The sequence below is a fragment of the Quercus lobata genome, chromosome 8 (genome assembly GCF_001633185.2).
Source record: "Quercus lobata isolate SW786 chromosome 8, ValleyOak3.0 Primary Assembly, whole genome shotgun sequence".
Classification (NCBI taxonomy): Eukaryota; Viridiplantae; Streptophyta; class Magnoliopsida; order Fagales; family Fagaceae; genus Quercus; species Quercus lobata.
The window spans coordinates 53,643,425-53,661,759 of NC_044911.1; the positions used below are offsets into that span (position 1 = coordinate 53,643,425).

General features: G+C 34.3%; 1 protein-coding gene and 1 pseudogene across 1 annotated transcript; one reads left to right on the plus strand and one right to left on the minus strand.

The window, feature by feature from the left end:
* The first annotated feature begins 870 nt into the window (after nt 1–870).
* On the plus strand, nt 871–7,330 carry LOC115955142 (annotated as a pseudogene).
* Nucleotides 7,331–9,559: 2,229 nt separating this feature from the next.
* On the minus strand, nt 9,560–14,747 carry LOC115957258 (uncharacterized protein ycf45-like). Its single transcript, XM_031075458.1, has 9 exons — nt 14,002–14,747; nt 12,773–12,987; nt 12,131–12,281; nt 11,837–12,028; nt 11,430–11,592; nt 11,062–11,303; nt 10,561–10,737; nt 10,316–10,477; nt 9,560–10,027 (listed from the first exon to the last, which is right to left on the minus strand). Exons 1-9 carry the CDS (start codon nt 14,470–14,472, stop codon nt 9,725–9,727), a joined length of 2,076 nt encoding a protein of 691 aa, XP_030931318.1. The 5' UTR covers nt 14,473–14,747; the 3' UTR covers nt 9,560–9,724.
* Nucleotides 14,748–18,335: the final 3,588 nt, after the last annotated feature.

Sequence of the window (18,335 nt, forward strand, 5' to 3'; positions counted from 1 at the left end):
ATTTACATATAACAATTAATTGTTTTGCCAAGTCAGGGTGGTCTTGACCACCTTAAACTACATGTGAAGCCGCCAATGTCTTTGGCTACTTCCCAAAAACATTCATAAGTTGCTGCTTCCGGGATGTAGTTTTTTGGTTATTAGTTCTTTTGACTGTATTTCAAAAGTTATTTCTTTTTCTATTTTTCTCAGGCTAGGTGTTTGCTATGCCGGGGATCATACTTTCTATACATTTTTCTTTGTTTGATATTCAATATATTCTATCTTTTCTCTAAAAAAAAGGTCCTTATTCATTTATTTATATATGAGTTAGAGAATGAATGGGAAACATACACTTTGCACCAACAAAATTATAAAGTTTGCTCTTTTTTAAAAAAAAAAAAATTAATTAAAATATTTGGTTTATTCAAATTTCAAAGTAATAATAACCTTAAATTTAATAATTACTCATCTCTTATCGTCTTTTGCTCAAAAAATAAATAAATAAATAAATAAACTATTACTCATCTCTCTCTCAGGTTGATGTATGTATAATAGGGCATATTGCAATGAAATATTAGATAAGTTTGAGTAGAAGACTTTACAAGAATTATTGTATAATTCAAACCTCACATGAAGTAGTTGTTATCTAAGAAATTATTGTAAAAAATAAATTTCATCACACTCTTAGTTTTTTTTTTTTTTTTTTCATTGAAAATGTAATAATCTTAAATCATAATAAATGCTCTAAGCCTCTGAACACACATACGAGTACGCGCATGCCTCAAAAGCTAGTTTTTTTTTACTGAGTTTCTATTTGTATTCCTGTATAATTACCGTTATAAAGGTTTAAAATTCCTTACCAAACACCGTCTATGCAGAGGAACAAAAATGGCGCGGTATTTGGCGGGCGGAGCATTGCGTATGCGTAGGCTTCAGAAATCCTCTCTTTCTTCTTCTTCCTTCTATCTCGCTCGCTCCATCTTCAATCCCTTATCTTCTCCTCCTCCTCCTCCTCCTCCTACTACCTTTTACAAAATCCCAATCACTAATCCTAATTATCCCAACACCTTCACTCCCACCTCTGAAGTTTTCAAATTCGGTCGGGATTTTCGATCCTTTGCCCACATTTCAACAAGCAGCGTCGAGGAAAAGAACAATGATGATGGTGATCGATCCAAGGCGGCCGCGGTAGAGGTGGTGGTGTCTTCTTCTTGGATTGACTTGTATTTGCCGAAGCATGTTCAACCTTATGCTCGTCTCGCTCGCCTCGATAAGCCCATTGGGACTTGGCTCCTTGCTTGGCCTTGTATGTGGTAAGTAAACAAAAAAAAAAAAAAATGCTTGATTGCTTTCAATTCAATGAATTGGATAAATATACAATTCATTTCATGTGGAATTGGTTTGGTTCAGGTCGATTGGCTTGGCGGCAATTCCGAGAAATTTGCCTGATTTTAAGATGATGTTGCTGTTTGGCTGTGTATCTTTGATTTTTAGGGGTGCTGGATGCACCGTAAATGACCTCATCGATCGCGACATTGATACAAAGGTAGTATCATATGATGCAATTTTTCATTTTATGTTTGTGGTGGGTGGTTCTGAGCTTGAGCTTTAAGTATTGTCATTTTGCAAGTACATGTACAAGTAATGTAGAGAAAACCCACATAACATATAGACCAAAGAGAGAGCAATAGAGATCAAAAAAAATCGTCAGGGCTAGGTAGCTAGCAAAATGACTGAAATACATTGGCACACTTTTATTATATGAAAGCACTAATTAGAATTAAATTTAGCCTTTTGGAATAAAAATTTCAGCCATCCAAAACACCACACTTAGAAGAGGGTTTCTTGGCATGAGATAGAGTGAATTCTTTCACTATTGGATAATTTGGATGTGCTTCCAGATGGTATCAATGGGTTATTGGCACGAGAGTGAGAGTTTAACGGAGGGTTAAATGATCTTTTGAACTCAATCTTCGTTTTCCTAATTAAGTAATAATTTTAATATTTATGCATTCTATAGTCGGCAGTTGGCCTATGTTCATGTACCATTGATGCTACTTGATGTATACGGTATACCATAGCACTCAATTAAGTGAATCAACAAATATTTTCTCTAGGACGACTAGATCTTTAGGATGCCTTTGACTATGCCGGAGTGTCAATTCGAATTAGCGTGTCGAGTTCATGTCGTGTCAAGGTAGGGATATTTGACTAAATTGTTCAACCCTAATCCGACCCATTTAATAATCGTGTCACGATCCTTCAACTCTAACCTGACCTATTAATAAGGCGGGTTGACTTGACCCAACCCATTTGATACGCATAATAAACGAGTCATGTTAGGTTGACACGAATGTAACACAACCCATTTCAACCTACATAATATTAAATATAACATCCATCTAGAAATAATTTTTTTTACATCCCAAAAAATAGTGCATACACTTCAAGTCTTCAACCCACATTCAAAATAATATAGTTCAACAAAAATATAACATTCATCTAGAAAATAAGTTCTTTACACTCCAAAAGAAATGTATACACTTCAACCCAAATTCAAAATAATTAAGTTTAACAAAAAATAAAATAACTTAGTTCAACAAAAATATAATATCATTGGAACTCGTCAAGTGCTAAGTATCAATATTGATAGAATTTGAGTAAACAGTAGACTAATCCTGACTATGACAATATTATCATCTATAGATTCTTTGTTGATGTCCAAATTTATAACATCTTCCACAAGCTCATCCAATTTCATTTGTACAAGTTCTATGCCAAAAAAAAAAAGAAAAAGAAAAGTATTAGTAGTTCTAGGGTCTGTAAAGTTTCAATTTTCAGTTATATCCCTTGTAAATTTTTGTAATTACTCACTTTTTTTTTTAAATTTAAAATATATGTTGGATATAAAAGGTATTTGACAAATCTAAAATAAAATAAATATTTATTTGTTATACGAGTTAAACGGATTGTGTTAAGTGAGTCATTTCAGGTTGACACAAATAAATTGGCGTGTCAAACGTGTCTATTGCGAGTTATGCGAGTTGACCCGCTTATGACATGTTTCTTATCGTGTCGCTTTCAAGTCGACCTGTTTATAACCCAAACCCATTAAGATCCAACCTTAACTCGAAAAAACCCGTGTCGGATTCATGTCGTGTTCACGGGTTGGGTCGAACATTAACACCCCTATAACTATGTTATCAATGGTTTTAACATCAATGACCTACCTTAAAAAAAATTAATACTTATTTTTTTTTTTCTATGCATGTGATTTAGTGCCTTGAAAATTCAAACCACATGATTGGATTTTAGAAAAATATTAGGTTTTGGCATTTATTTTAGGGTCTAGTTAACGGGTGTCTTAAGAAAATTTGTTAATAGACCATTTTAAGAAAATTTGACACTTTTATAGGAAACATAAAAAGTTATTAAAAATTAAAATAAATAAATAAATAAATTACTTTTTTCTTTTTCCATAAAAAATTTCTAAAATTATTTCCTAAATCAAAGCATCAGTTAAATTTTCCCTTTATTTTATAGTTCTTTAGTCCTTGTTAATTGACACTCCCATCCGTACAACTGTTCCTTATCTTTATATGATTGATAACAAAATGAAACTTAAGGATATTTTGATCTGAATCTCGATAGATCATTCTTCCTTCAACTAGAGTGTTTTTATAAAAGAACTCTCTGTGATGCAGGTGGAACGTACAAAGTTGCGACCAGTTGCAAGTGGTATTTTGTCACCATTTCAAGGGCTTTGTTTTCTTGGGTTTCAATTGCTTTTGGGTCTTGGGATTCTCCTTCAATTGAATCATTATAGGTTAGTGTTGTTTTAATCTGCCTTACTTGAGTTACTCTGATGAATCACCAACTTTTGCAACATTTGTGACCATTTTGTTTTCTGAATTGAGAGCTATCAAGTCATCATTTGAGCAGGATTCCACAAAAACAATCAGTGGGATTTGTTGCTTCATTTCAACAAATGTTCCTAAAATGAATTTATATTTTTACCTTTTAGACTTATTTCTGTAGAGCGAAAATTGATAGCATGGTTAGGCAACAAATATGCATAAAACTACCAATGCAATTAATGTAATCTTACGTCTTATTCACCATCAATATAAAGTTTTTGGCAAATCGATGAATATTTTGTCAAATTCAAAAGTTAGAACAAGATTCAACTTGGTTTACTAAGCATGTACAACCCGCCATGCAAACTTTTAGCTTGCTTGCATGTAAATACTTTCTTTTTTCTTTTAATGCACGTAAATACTTTGATCTACGACATTAAATTTCTATTTCAACAATCTAATGTAGTTTTCTGACCATGTGAGCCATTAGTGTTCAGCACCATATGGGAGATAGGTTTGCACTACTAGAATTATACTTTGTTTTGGTAAGTTATAAATTTATTCAAAAGAGGTGATTGTTCAAATATATTGTGTACCAAACCACTCCCAAAAATTTACAATCTCAGATTCAATAAATCTAAGAATTCTAAAACAGAACATAGTTGAATGCACACTCCAGTGTGTTCAATGGTGAACTATCAAATTCCAGAAAAGGGTGTTCTCGTTGCGTTTTGTGAAGGAAGAGAGCATTGATGCAATTTTAAAGCTTAAGCACTTTGTGAAATAAATCAAAATCATTGCAATGATAATTTACTCTGATCATTGATCTGGTGGAAGCTAGCAATGAGTTTATCAGCTTTCCAAACTGAATGGTTTCAAGTTTGTTTTCAAGGTCTTAATTCTACTTTTTTACTCTCTTTGTGAAACCTAGTTAAACAATGCTGCGAAGGGACAACAGTTTTTTTGTGTAAATTGTGAATTTTCTTCTTCTTCTCATTTTTCTTTTACAAATTTTCTTTGTAAATCTAATCAAATTAATGTGGCTCATTTATTTCTACCAGCTGCATTTTGGGGGCTTCATCCTTGTTGCTAGTCTTCTCCTATCCTCTTATGAAGAGGTTTACATTTTGGGTAATGATGTTTACATGTCTGTTTCTGCTAACATATGCAAGTATAACATTGTTTCTTTCTTTCATTTGATGATCAATTTCATGAAGTATAACTAATATTCTGATTAAGTACAACTTTGTCACTGCAGCCTCAAGCCTATCTAGGTTTGACCTTTAACTGGGGTGCTCTATTAGGCTGGGCTGCGGTTAAAGGAAGTCTGGATCCAGCTATAGTGCTCCCATTGTACATTTCTGGAGTATTTTGGACTCTTGTGTATGATACGATATATGCACATCAGGTACTATTATATATCTTTTCGAGATTGTGATCTCATTTCCTTTTGCCTCTTTCTCTCCAATTGCTCCATGTCACTGTATTGACTTGTAGGAGCCATTTAGAACAAGATTTCTTAGGACAAAGTCTTTTCTCATGGTTTTTGTCAGTTGTATTTTATTTTACTTTATTTTTTGCTCTTTTCTTTGACAGATAAATTGTTATCTTGGTGTTCCCTTAATCTCATCTAGGCTGAAGAAAGTGGACTATTTTAGTTTGCATATTTGCATAAGAGCCATTATTATTTTGATTTCATCTAGCATTCAGCACTTCCATATTTTTTATTACTATGAAGTAGACAGTTTTTATGTATTGTTTTAAGGGGGTTCCATTGTTAGTTTTTGGTTAATGCATATGCACCTTCTTTGTTGCTCTGGTTGTATCTACTATACATCCTCAGCTAATAATACTTTTAGTTATATAACCTTTAAACATTAAAAAGAGAATGGCATTGAAAAACTAGAATTTTTTTTTTTTTTTAGTTTTGAAAAAACTTGTTTGAATTTTAAATTTTTGGTTAAATAACGAATTTGGTCCTCCCAACTATAGGGTAAGGTTCAATTTGATCCCCTCAACCATTGATTGTTTCAAATTAGCCTCTCAGCTATTAATTGTACCAATTTAATCCTCAAACTTTCAAAACTAAGTCAATTTCATCCTTGATTTTACTATCCTTTAAAATTTTAATGAATATAGTTAATGTGAAAAATGGAGCACAAGTTAAAAGGTTATGATAGAAAGTGTAAAAATTTTGAACTCCAATCAATTTCAACTATTATTTCATTAAAATTTAAACAGATAGGAAATGCAAGGATGAAATTGACTTGATTTTGAAAGTTGAGGGACTAAATTGAAAGAATTAATAGTTGAGGGGCCAAATTTCTCTTTACCCAATAGTTGGAGGACCAAATTAATTATTAAATCTAAAATTTTCACATCAAAAAAAAAAAAAATCTAAATTTTTTATTCATTGTTTTTTATCTTATGGTGTAATTTATTGGTAAGAAGAAACTTAATCTGTTGTGGCTTTCTTGATCAGAAATAATTACTATAATTTAAGGGTTTGTGGTTTCCAAGATCTGCTGGGTTGAGTAATAGCACTTCTCCTTACTATCTAATAAATAATGCTGTTAACATGCATTCAGGATAAAGAAGATGATTTGAAAGTGGGTGTTAAATCTACAGCTTTGAGATTTGGGGATTCAACTGAGGAGTGGATTACTGGGTTTGGAATAGCATCCATCAGTAGTCTTGCCCTCTGTGGATATAATGCTGGGATTGGTATGTGCTCTATATTACTCTGTGTTAACAATTGTGCTTATAATGGATTTAATTTTGGGATTGGTATTTCTATTTTTCTGTATTTGCAATTTCCTCTTAAAAGTACTTGGCTTATAGTCTTTTTTTTTTGGGGGAAAAAATTGTGGAGCAGGGTGGCCATATTATGCATTTCTGACAGCTGCATCTGGACAATTAGCTTGGCAGATATGGACGGTTGACCTATCATCACGTGCTGATTGCAATAGGAAGTGCGTAATTTTATTTTAAGACAATTTACTTATAAAAATAATTAATAATGAGTCTCAATTTAGTTTGTTTTAAGAAGTTCTCTTTCTTCTTTGTTGATCTTTGACCACTACCAGCTCATCTTTTGTATTGAATTGTCTTTGCTTGTTTTCAGATTTGTTTCCAACAAGTGGTTTGGTGCTATTATTTTCAGTGGGATCTTATTTGGAAGAATTTCATCATAGTGGTATGGTTTCCTTTTCTATAAAAGATGATACCTGATATAAACTTCAAATCTAAGTATTCCCTGCTCATGTCACCTTGATTACATGATGATCCCATTGATAAATATCCCATTTGGGCATTACTTGTGTATGCATCTCTGGTTTTTTTTTTTTTTTAGCCTCATCCTGCATAAAAAAGCACGGATGTTTGAATATGTTAAATTTCAAATGATTCACAGGGACACTGTATATTGGATTTGCAGGGAATGAAGGCTTCCAAATTGAATAAATGGTTGAGCAGTTTAAGTTCATTTAAAACAATAGTAAGCTGCTCTCTCTCTCTCTCTCTCTCCAAGACACACGTGTGCACACACACATACATGAATATACACTGAATTGATAGACTTGAATAGGTGTTCGTGGGTCAGTTCAGGTTGGTCACATATTGACCCGCTACTGACCGATGGGTATGGTGAAACCACCCACCCAATGGGATCACTGGGTTGGGTTGCATGTTAGAAAAAACCAATCTTGATTCTTGTTTGGATGGTGTTCAGAATTATCTTCCATTGAAATGCATGGTTTAGGTGGACTTTTTAGTACAAAATTACTTGAGGTTTAAACCAGACCAGATGGTTCAACTGGGAACTAAGCCCTAAACCGGTCTAGTAAAAACCAGGAACCGATCCCTTTTCAGGTTCTTTGACCATTCTTGTATTTAAAACCATGGTTTTTTTGTTTGTTTTGTTTTTGGGATGAGATTTCAAAGTAGTCAGTTTACAAGAAATTTGAAAATTTTAAACATTGTCGAATCTTTGGACCATTTAGCTATATCAAAGATGGAAGACAGAGCTGCAACAAGCCTTCTGTTAGTCCAAGTGATTGGCTCTGAGTCCATTATATTTCAGATTTATTATTGATTATTATTTTTATTTGAATCAGCTGTGGGCTGCTTTTTCAGACATTTGGTGTTGATGATAAATGGTTGGGGGATGGATCTTTGGGAAAGTTTGGCAGAAAATTGAGAAAGAGAAGAGGAGTGGTATGTATGTAAAGCCCAATTGCTTTTAATTAGAAATTGGGGGAGATTCTAAAGTGGACTAAAAAGTCCAGCTTTGGAAATTTTGTGGTCATTGTAAAATTATATTTTAGAGAGTTGCATGGAATCTATGGATACTGTTGTAAGATTCATATTTTTTAGAGAGCTGTATGTGTACTGCTGTAAGATTCATTTTTATGGATACTGTATTTGTTTTCTGTTTTTTAGAGAGTTGTATGGATACTGATGTAAGATTCATTCTTATGGAGATATGTAGATGGGATGAAAATGGTATACTTCAACATTATTTTTTCTAATATATGGTTAAAAGTAATGTGACTTGCCTTTAGGAGGGTTATCCCAATACAACAAGCCGGAATTTAAAAAGTGCATATGTTTAGATTGTATCACTATGATTATAAAAAAATAAAAAGACTATCACGAATGCGGTAGAAGTTGTTAAGGGCACACAATTATGTGAGGCACATTTGGTAGTCATTTCTTTTCTTCAAAGGTCACATTCCAATAAATTGCGGAAGTTTTATCACCAGATTGAAGATTGTGGACTTGCAATGCTAGAGCCGGCTCTATTTCTCTGGTGCAAGAAATTAATGTGGAAATGCTCAATTAACCGGAATTCGATTTTAGATTTCCATAATAAATGTGTCCATCTATTTGTTGGTTATGGGTATAAATACGGTTCATTGGATGGTGATTAGATTAAAGGTTCTTTCTGGAGGTTATATAATCAAATAACATTTTCCTAGCTTTGCATATTCTAGATTCTAGTCTCTGTTTAACATGTTTGAGCCGAAAATTTTTATCATCCAGTTCCAAAGTCTGGAAAATCACTCCCCCTCTTTTTGATAGGGGAAGTGACCCAAATTTAATATTGTTTTAATGCAGCTTAAATAGTCCCATTCATTATAAATGTATTTTTATGAAAAATTTTACCTCTATATATTAAAATGATTTAGAAAGTTAGTTATTGTTTTTTTTACTTCCAAAAATACCCCTAATTTAATTAACTTATCCTTATTCTTAAAAACAAAAATGAGGTTAGAACTATAAATTGACAAAAATTAAAAACAAAAAATCTATCCATGTCTATAAACTACCCCATGTTTTATAAAACTTCTCACTACCCCATCTACACAACCAAAACTACCTCATGTTCCTAAATAAATAAAAATAAATAAAAACCCTACCCCAAGTTCCTATTAAAAATATATATATATATATATATATATATATATATATATATATATCTAAAGAAAAGAGCCTCATTACATGTACAAAGCATGTGTGATGAGTCTAATATGTTTTAATGGTCTGTCTTATTTTGATAATTATATGTTGTTTTGTCATTTTTTCTCTTTTACATCTTATTTTTTAACATATCTAAATAAAGTGGAGCAGTATTTATTCCTCTTCCTTGGAAAGAAGGGTAAAGGAAAGATATGCTTATGAATCACCCATTTCACTAGGTCAAAAAAAAAGACACAAAACAGGGTAAAAAGCGCATTTCATATTTGGGAAATGAATACAAATTGCATCACATATTTGACAGTCAAATAATTACATGGTATGAGATTCATAATTTGCATGTGTGCGTGAAATGACACACTAGTCAACCAATGATTGAATGTGTTACAATTGGAGACATGGTCATATTATTCTGGCAAAAGGGGCAGCCTAGTAACACTTGTACCTCTGCCACTGCGAGTTAATGGTCTAGAATCTGCTTCTTTTCGAAAACTTGAATGAGATTTAGGGGATTTGGGTAAATTTTTCTTGCTTAACCTTTGAGGGAGAATCTGCAGCCTTGGATTAAGCTCGGTACCTGAGTTCTCAGCAGCCAACTGATAGCTTTCCACAAGCTCAAGCTGCCGGGCAATAATTTCAGAGCGTCTAGGAAGAAGCTCCACTGGTTCTCCCCCAGGAATCACAATATACTCAATTGCAAGTAGAACCTCCTGTCAGAAAAGAATGAAAGAGTACTAACAATTAAACATTTGCAAGCTATTACAATTTACACATGGTAAGATTACTTTAAAAGTTAAAAGTGGAATTGTTGTTTTTAGTGACCGTGTAAGTGAAGAGTGTGTCTCATGTATTGGATATATACATCTTCACTCTCAGATTATGTATTTTGACCAACAAACAGTTACTCCATTAAGACTTTAAAAGGATCAGCTAAATTGAAACGTTTCTGAACAGATGAAAACCGAAATGGAAAATATGCAGTGAGAAAGGATTTGCACCTCCAATGCATCAATCTCTTCTAGGGATGGTTTTCTTTTTGGGGCATCATCTTCAATTTCAATGTCAAACAAATTATTGAATGGTTGCTTTGATACTGAGGAAAATGATTCCATTTCGAAGATCATGCGAACTGCCTTGACCATTTGTGCCATGGTATTTGACTGCAACAACAAATGTTAAATTATCTGCTAGGTGGAACTTTAATCTAATTTGTTTGCAAAATAGATAAAGCAACAAGAGTTACCTTGATAACAAATACAGGCAACTGATGGAATTTTGCTATACCACGGATCCATGGGTTCTGCTTCATTTCAGAACTGGACGCCAAAATTGCATCCGCGGTTCCAATGTCATCAGTTACATCTATTTCATCCTCAAGCCCCATTACTGTTGCTACTTGTAGAAGATCAGCATCAAGGATCTGAAGACATTCCAACCAAAAATAAAATGAGAAGTTTCATAACAAGTCTTCTGCCTCAGATAGTTTTTCAAGTATAAAAAATTATGCAGCTTCAAAATGGCTTTATGACATCTTAAGTCCCAAATGATGTCAAACATTTTTACTAAGCATAGGCAGCTTCTGAAACAAGGAATAAACCAATAACTTCTAAATTGGGAATTATTTTTACAACAATCTCATCTTCAATGAATGTAGATTCAATATTCCTCCATGTATTATTGACTGAAATTTATAGTGAGAGAACCAGGAGAAAAATGAATGCAGATGTAAACTTGAGGAATTTACCTTGTAAGTATAGACACACACTGGTGAGCTCCGCTTCTTCACAAATATACTAGTGCTCTGTTTTTTAGACCAACTGGGTGGATGACCTACTTCTTCCTCATCAGACTCTATGTCAGAACTTACATCTTTACCATCATTCATATTCGATTCTTCTATATGCCTTTTTTCAGGTAACAGAGTAAACTTCAGAGAATCATTATCATCAGCATCCATGTGACGGATTTCAAAGAGAGGAGATTTTCCTATCACCCAATAAAAATTCAACTTCAGATTAACTGTTCGCCTAAAAACTTCAACCCTCATACAAGTATGTGAACATTATACTACATAAGAATCAATTCAAATATTCCATAGAAAAAGCACAATACCTGCTAAGATGGCATCTACTGTGGCATCCAATCTGTGATGAACACGACACTCAGTTTTAGATATTATCTCAACAGCACATGTAAATGTTGGAGGCCCCTGCCTTTCAAGAATTGTCTTCTGCACTTTCCTCTTCCTCGCTTCCTCATCTCCAAGAGTTACACTCTGTGTTTAGATGAAGAACTAGTTTTGATCAATCAAAATTCCTTACTCAGCAAGGCTTAAAGTTGGTAAGATTCCCACACAAAGTAAATTGTGGTGGAAGTTTCTTATTTTATGGATTCTCATTCAGATATGATACCACAGTCTGGATCAACTTGCACTTTTTAGATTAACAGATGGGTTAACCTTACTAATTATAAATCCATATGAATGAATGTAGATTAAAACAAAAGGAATCACTTTGCACCTCTATGCCACCAACAAGGATCTGCAGAGAGGGGTTTTTTATTATGTTGTCTATAGTCATTCCATGTGCTGTTCCAACTAGTTGGACTCCTCTTTGAGCAATAGTACTAGCTGCCAGTGCTTCAAGCTCAGTTCCAATTTCATCAATTATAATGGTTTGAGGCATATGATTTTCAACTGCTTCAATCATAACCTGCATAGAAGTCAACCAAGAAAATAACATCACTGAAAAGGAGAACTTGTCAAAGCTACATTTGGAAAACACACAAACCATACAATTGAGTTCAAAGCTTACATTATGCTGCATGTGAACATTAGGAACTTGCATCCTTCTTGCACGACCTATTCCTGCATGAGGAACATCTCCATCACCTCCAATCTCATTAGATGTGTCTACAATAACAACACGCTTCCTGTGTTCATCTGCCAACATTCTAGCAATTTCTCTGCACAAGCAAAGTGTCTTCAGATATTAAACAAGTGTATTCTTGATGCTTGTAGCCACAATAAAAGAAACGTGATAGAATAAAGCGTCAATTTCAAATGCTCATTAAAGTTTGAATTCATCCTTTTTGTGTTCTTCTTCCAATGGAAGAACTTGAACACTACATAATAGAGATCATTATCATGAAAAAGCATGCAGCAACAAATTATAACAGGATATGAAGAAACACAATGATGGCAAGCCAATGATGGGAAATTAGTCTTCCAAAGCATTAAAAAGAACAAAATGTAAACCAAAAAAAAAAAAAGCACTCTAGCAGACAACAAGTACAAACATGGACAGGATATAGAGTGCATTGTTGGTGAGGATGAAAAATGGATCAACCAAAATTGTACACAAAAAGTTTGAAATTAAAAATCAATTCTTTAAACAGTTACCAAAATGACCATCAACTCAATAGCTTCATTTTACACACATCAGAAATGTAAGTACCTGATCAAGGTTGTCTTGCCAACCCCAGGAGGCCCTATGACTAAGATGGAACCTCCCCCCTCAACTAAGTCACGTATTATCCCGGCACTTCCGGATACAGCACGACCAACCCGGCAAGTGAGGCCAATGATTTGCATTTTCCGATTCCGAATAGCACTTATACGATGTAAAGAATTATTAATACCCGAACGGTTGTCATCCGAAAAATCACCAACCTAATAGGATCAAGTAACTTTACATTAAACTCTCTAAACATCCACCTCCCCACAAATATCCTAAGTAATACAGCATACTCATGTAATCTGAATAATAATTTATTATAAGAAGTTATTCATCAATAATCAGCACAACCAATCACATAAGGGAAATACCAAAGGTACTATAAAATTTATATATGGGTCATGTTAACGGGTGAGTTGTTAATAAATCATATTAAAAAAGTTTTTTATCCAACTTTTAAGGGAAATATAAAATACAGTCAAAAAAATCAATTGCTTTTTTATTTTCTAATAAAAAGTTTCTAAAAATAATTTCTAAACTAATGGCTTAGGGCATTTTTTTTTTATATATATAATCTGACATGTCAAAATGTAGGTGATTAATGCCACATCAATAAATAATAAATAAATCTTTTATCTTTTAATTACTACTTTTCTTGATTTGTTTTTAGAAGCTGACCCATCAGCTTTTAGAGCTTGTAATAAAATTTGTAGTAAACCTCATCACTCATCACACAAAATTTGACCATTCAATTAAATATAACATAAAAGAGTGCTCTAAGCACATATTAGAGCATTCACATCACTCTCACCAATTTAATATTTCAGCAAAAATTTATCTAAACTCAAACAAAACAAGCGTGCATCAGCCTCACTAAATTAACTAAAGTTTCTAAAAAAGATAGTCTCACTGCTACATGTAATGAGCCTCTATCCTCAGTACATTAAATTTCAATATTGATAAAGTATTGAGGCTGACTATGTGTATGAAAATAATAGATAGCTAAACTAGTAAAAGTAGAAGTAGAGTTTTTTGGATTAGTTTAGCTAAATATTTGAGGATACTGAAGTGAATGGTCTTAGTAGCTAAGTCACCATCTCTCTAAAAGTCTAAAATGCAGAAGCACCGAATGAAATACGTTACAAACGAAGCATTTTTATTTCCATGCAAGAATTCCAATGAGCTCAAACCTCCAAAAACAATGAAACAATGGAAATGACATTGATCACCTTAGATATCGCGTGCTTTAGATCTTCATGCTTTACGGGTTGCTCCGAGATGACCCAATCACCCGAAGGAAACCTCGCAAGAGGCTGCCTTCCCAAATCCATAACAACCTCAATAAGCTCCCCAATCTCCTCGTGCTGAAACAGCTCCCCCCTCATCCTCTGAGGCAGCAACTCGAGAAACATCTCGAGCTCCGACGATCGCGACGTCGAGGCCGAATTCGGCGAAATCGACGGCGACCCATTTCCGGGAAAGAAACGATCGGACGGTCTACGGATCTCCGGGGCCGCCGGTCTCGACGACGAAGCTATTCCGGGACGCGCGCGACATGTTCGACGAAATGACGAAGAGAGAGCGGAGATGAAGTTTGAGGAGTTCTTGAGGTACGTGAGAGTCGAAGTTGGGATTTGGTTCGCTGAGTGCCATGATGTGTGCAGATCAATCAGCACCAAATGTGAATTCAAAGCTCTCATTCCTTTAAAAAAATTTGTGTAATTTTTCTTTTTTTCTTTTTTTCTTTTTCTGGTTAGTTTGGATAAAGAAAGAAGGAACAGTCAGAGAATTTGGATGAAGAGAAGATTCGAAAGGATCTCCTCTGGGATTGGAGGGAAGGTGGGGCCAATAGAGAGAGGGAAAATAGGTTAGCTCACTGTTTAGTTTGGGCAATAATTGGTTGAACGTTGAAGTTGAAGCCTTGAAGCTAAGGAAGTTGAACCACGTGGGGCTGCGAACCACACATGTTTGAAGAGGAAGAGCCGTGTTTAGCCATTTCCCTGTTTTGGCGTTTGGCGTATAATTTTCTTCAATTTTTTCAGAAAGAGAAAACGCAATTTCCCTTAAATAATCTTCTATGTTTGCTTCTTCTTCTTTTTTCTTTTTTTTTTTTTTGGGAGGGGGAGGGGGGGTGGGTGTAATGAAACAAGAAGCTTTATTAATTAATACTAATTAATTACGTATAGAACAGATACATGTCAGGTTGACTATTGATTGGGCTTAATGGGTTTTCCAACTCGAGTCTAAAAGACTAAGTTCCACATGCTGGCAAAACTGAATTGGAAAAATTATTCACATGGAACTTGAGTCTATCCTAAAGAAATAACAAACAAAAACCACGAAGAACAAACCTAAACATAAACCACGAAGAACAAACATCAAACCCATGAAGATTAAACCCAAACAACGAAGAGGAAACAACAATGCCACGAAGGAAAAATCCAAACAGAAACCACGTAGAAGAAATAACAAACTAGAGAAATCAAACCCAAACAGAAACCACGAATAAGGCAAACCCCACAAACCCAGATCTCCCTAACCCAAACCCCTCGGCTCAAATTGAACTTAAGTGGCGACGACAAAGACTCCAAGAGGCAACGACGACTGAACCCAAGCAACGAGGGCTCCAAGCAGTAGTGGCAAATGCTCCAACGAAGGTTTTCCTCTAATTCCTTCATTTTTTCTTATCCGGATCTTTGGGTTTGTTGATGTTTTGCTGCTTCTCTCTAGGTTTGTTGATGAATGTTGTGCTTTAGGGAACTTAAGTTTTTAATACTTAAGTTCTACGTGAATAATTTTTAACCTCAACTCTGCCAGCACATGGAACTCACGAGTTTCTAAGACTCGAGTGGCTACAATGAACTCGAGTCTAAGAGATTCGAGATGTTAGTTTCCTAAAAAATGTTGCTAACCAACAAAATTGTTTGAAAATTGGTGTTATATGACAAATTTGGCCTAGTAATATAGAGGTTTGGAATTTTTTAGTTGGGTTTAGAAATGGCTTCTGTTTAAATATTTTAATCCGTTGAGATTTGGAAATTATTAGATTTTACATGTCTGTGGGAGGCTTCTCCGTAGAACAAGCACAAGTGATAATTGTTGAATATTAATCCAACCTATTCATATAATTGTGTTAGCTATGATCAACACTAATGGCTGTCTTGAAATGGAAAGGATCTCTTCATCTATTTTGAAATAAAAAAAAGGGTCAATTTTTATGATGAAAATCTACTTTTTCATAAATAGTGTATAATACTCGCTTTTAAAATCTCATTCTAAAAAAAAAATTAAATAACATGACACCATATTCGACTTAAAATTTCACCATCAAATAGATCTCTCGATTATGAAAACAAATGGAGAGGATTCTAATTCATGGAAGGATTTTAGTATTTGTATGAGTCTCTTGCTTATAACCCCAAAAAATGTCTAATTGTTTGAACCCCTTTGTTTTTACATCAAGAAGATCGAGAGTTCAAGTTTTTTGGGCATTAAGTTTTTTGTTTAAGTCTTGATAGCATGGAACTTTTGGACAAACAATGGACGGTACATCCATTTCACGTGCTTTGAGAAACTAATGGAATACCCTCATTTTGTTTTTTTTGTTTTTTTAATTTTTGAGAGAGAGTTTCAACTTATGGCAACCGCTCCTGGTGATAGCTCTTTATCATCAAACCAAGACACCAATCAATTTTTGGTGTAGGCGGGGATTGAACCCCAGATCTCTTATACAATCATTAAATATTTTACCAGTTGGGCTAACTGGAACCCACCCATCATTTTGTTTATGAAGCATATATATATTGATAATTTAGTTATTAGACCTATGCGTCTATGCCCAAATAAAATAATAAAATAATCCATAATTTATGATCATATCAATACCCAAAAAAAAAAAAAAAAAGGAGATGAAATTTAATATATTATCCAAATGATATTAAAATAAAGTACTGAATTGATAAGCCAAAAAAATATTGCATGAGCTAAGGTTCACCAACCCAATCCTAAGTTAACAAATAGATTTTGTATACCAACCAAGTTCTATAGGCCTATGTTGTGTGTAGTATAACTTGCCCCACCCCCTTTAAAAGTTACATTCTCTTTTGAGTAGAGTTATAGTATGCCTTTGTGTTAGAACCCTATGTGTGTTTCTCAACAAAAAAAAAAAAGGTTCTATAAGTCTATGGATAATCCAACTTCAGCAAACATGGGCCTACAGGGCATATAAGCCAAAGAGGAATTGATTAAAAAAAAAGAGTATTATTATTAGGCTGCAAAGGGTAGAGTACAAAGTTAGAGCATCCACATCAGTGGATGTAAAACTTTGCAAAATACAAAAAGCAACAAATTTTACACATTTTGCTCTAAAAATCTTCCACATCAGTCTTTCTAAAACTATATATATTTACATATGTGCTACAGTAACCGTACATATATGCATGGTTATTGTAACTGTGTATACTATTATTTTATTAATTTCACATTTCATACCTTTTTTCTCTCTCTCTTCTCCGTGCAAAACGAACTCAGTCTTAGACTTCTCCTCTCCTCATCTTCTTTTTCCTTAGATACACACAAACACACCCACACGCAAAACACACAAAGACATCCACTCAAACAAATCAACACAGAGATACACAAACACACCCACACAGACAAACCAACAGAGAGACAGATCGGTGCTGGTGTTGGTCGCTTGTGGATCGGTGCTGGTGGTGTTAGATTAGAGTTCGTGGGTCGACGGAAATGAGTCTGGATGCTTGTGGATCAGTGTTGACGGCGGAGATTCGTGCTTGTGGGTCAACGAGAATGAGTTTTGATGCTGTGGATCAGTGCTGGCGGTGGAGATTGATGCTTGTGGGTTGACTGGAACAAGTCTTTGCATGTGCATCTATCGTTGTGGGTCGGTGCTTGTGGCGGAGATGGATGCTTGAGGCGGCTTAAGGGTCGAACACAGGTAGAGGAGATTTGACTGAAAGGGAGTGGAGATTAGATCGAGAGGGAGAGGAAATCTGAGTATAGGATTGTCTATGGAAGTTTGTGTTTAGAAATGGGTATAGAAAGAGAGCAATAAAAAATCTGTGTTCAGAAATGGGTAGAGAGAGAGAGAGAGAGAGAGAGAGCGCGTATCTGTGTACAAAAAAGTAAAAGGGTAGTTGAGAGAAATTATAAAAAAGTGAGAAAATTGATTATTTAAATAAAATATATTGTAGAATAGATGGATTGATGTGGATGATTTTGAGAAGTGGGTATGTAAAATAAAAAAAGTAGGTTTTTAGTCTAAAATAGACAGAAAATTTTAGTGGAACTAATGTAAATGCTCTTACAAATTACTTGGAGTGGAGCAAATATCTCTAGCTTCTTCTTTTTTAATCCTTTTGATAAAGGCCTTGGCTTAGTTAAGAGAACATAAAGGCACTAAGTAATAAATCAGTGTCAGTCGACACACCTATATGACAAAAATAAGACTTATACCGACATTATGTGAGTGTTTGGATAGGAATCATGTTGCATCTGGCTTTTACATTTTACTTCTCTCTTTTTTTCACGCGTTTCCAGCTTT

Coding starts and splice junctions, on each gene's coding strand:
- LOC115957258 (XM_031075458.1), bottom strand. CDS start 14,472: ATGAGAGCTTTGAATTCACATTTGGTGCTGATTGATCTGCACACATCA. Junction 12,988..14,001: donor TAAAGCACGCGATATCTAAG/GTGATCAATGTC, acceptor TGATCCTATTAG/GTTGGTGATTTTTCGGATGA. Junction 10,028..10,315: donor AAGAGATTGATGCATTGGAG/GTGCAAATCCTT, acceptor CTTTTCTGACAG/GAGGTTCTACTTGCAATTGA.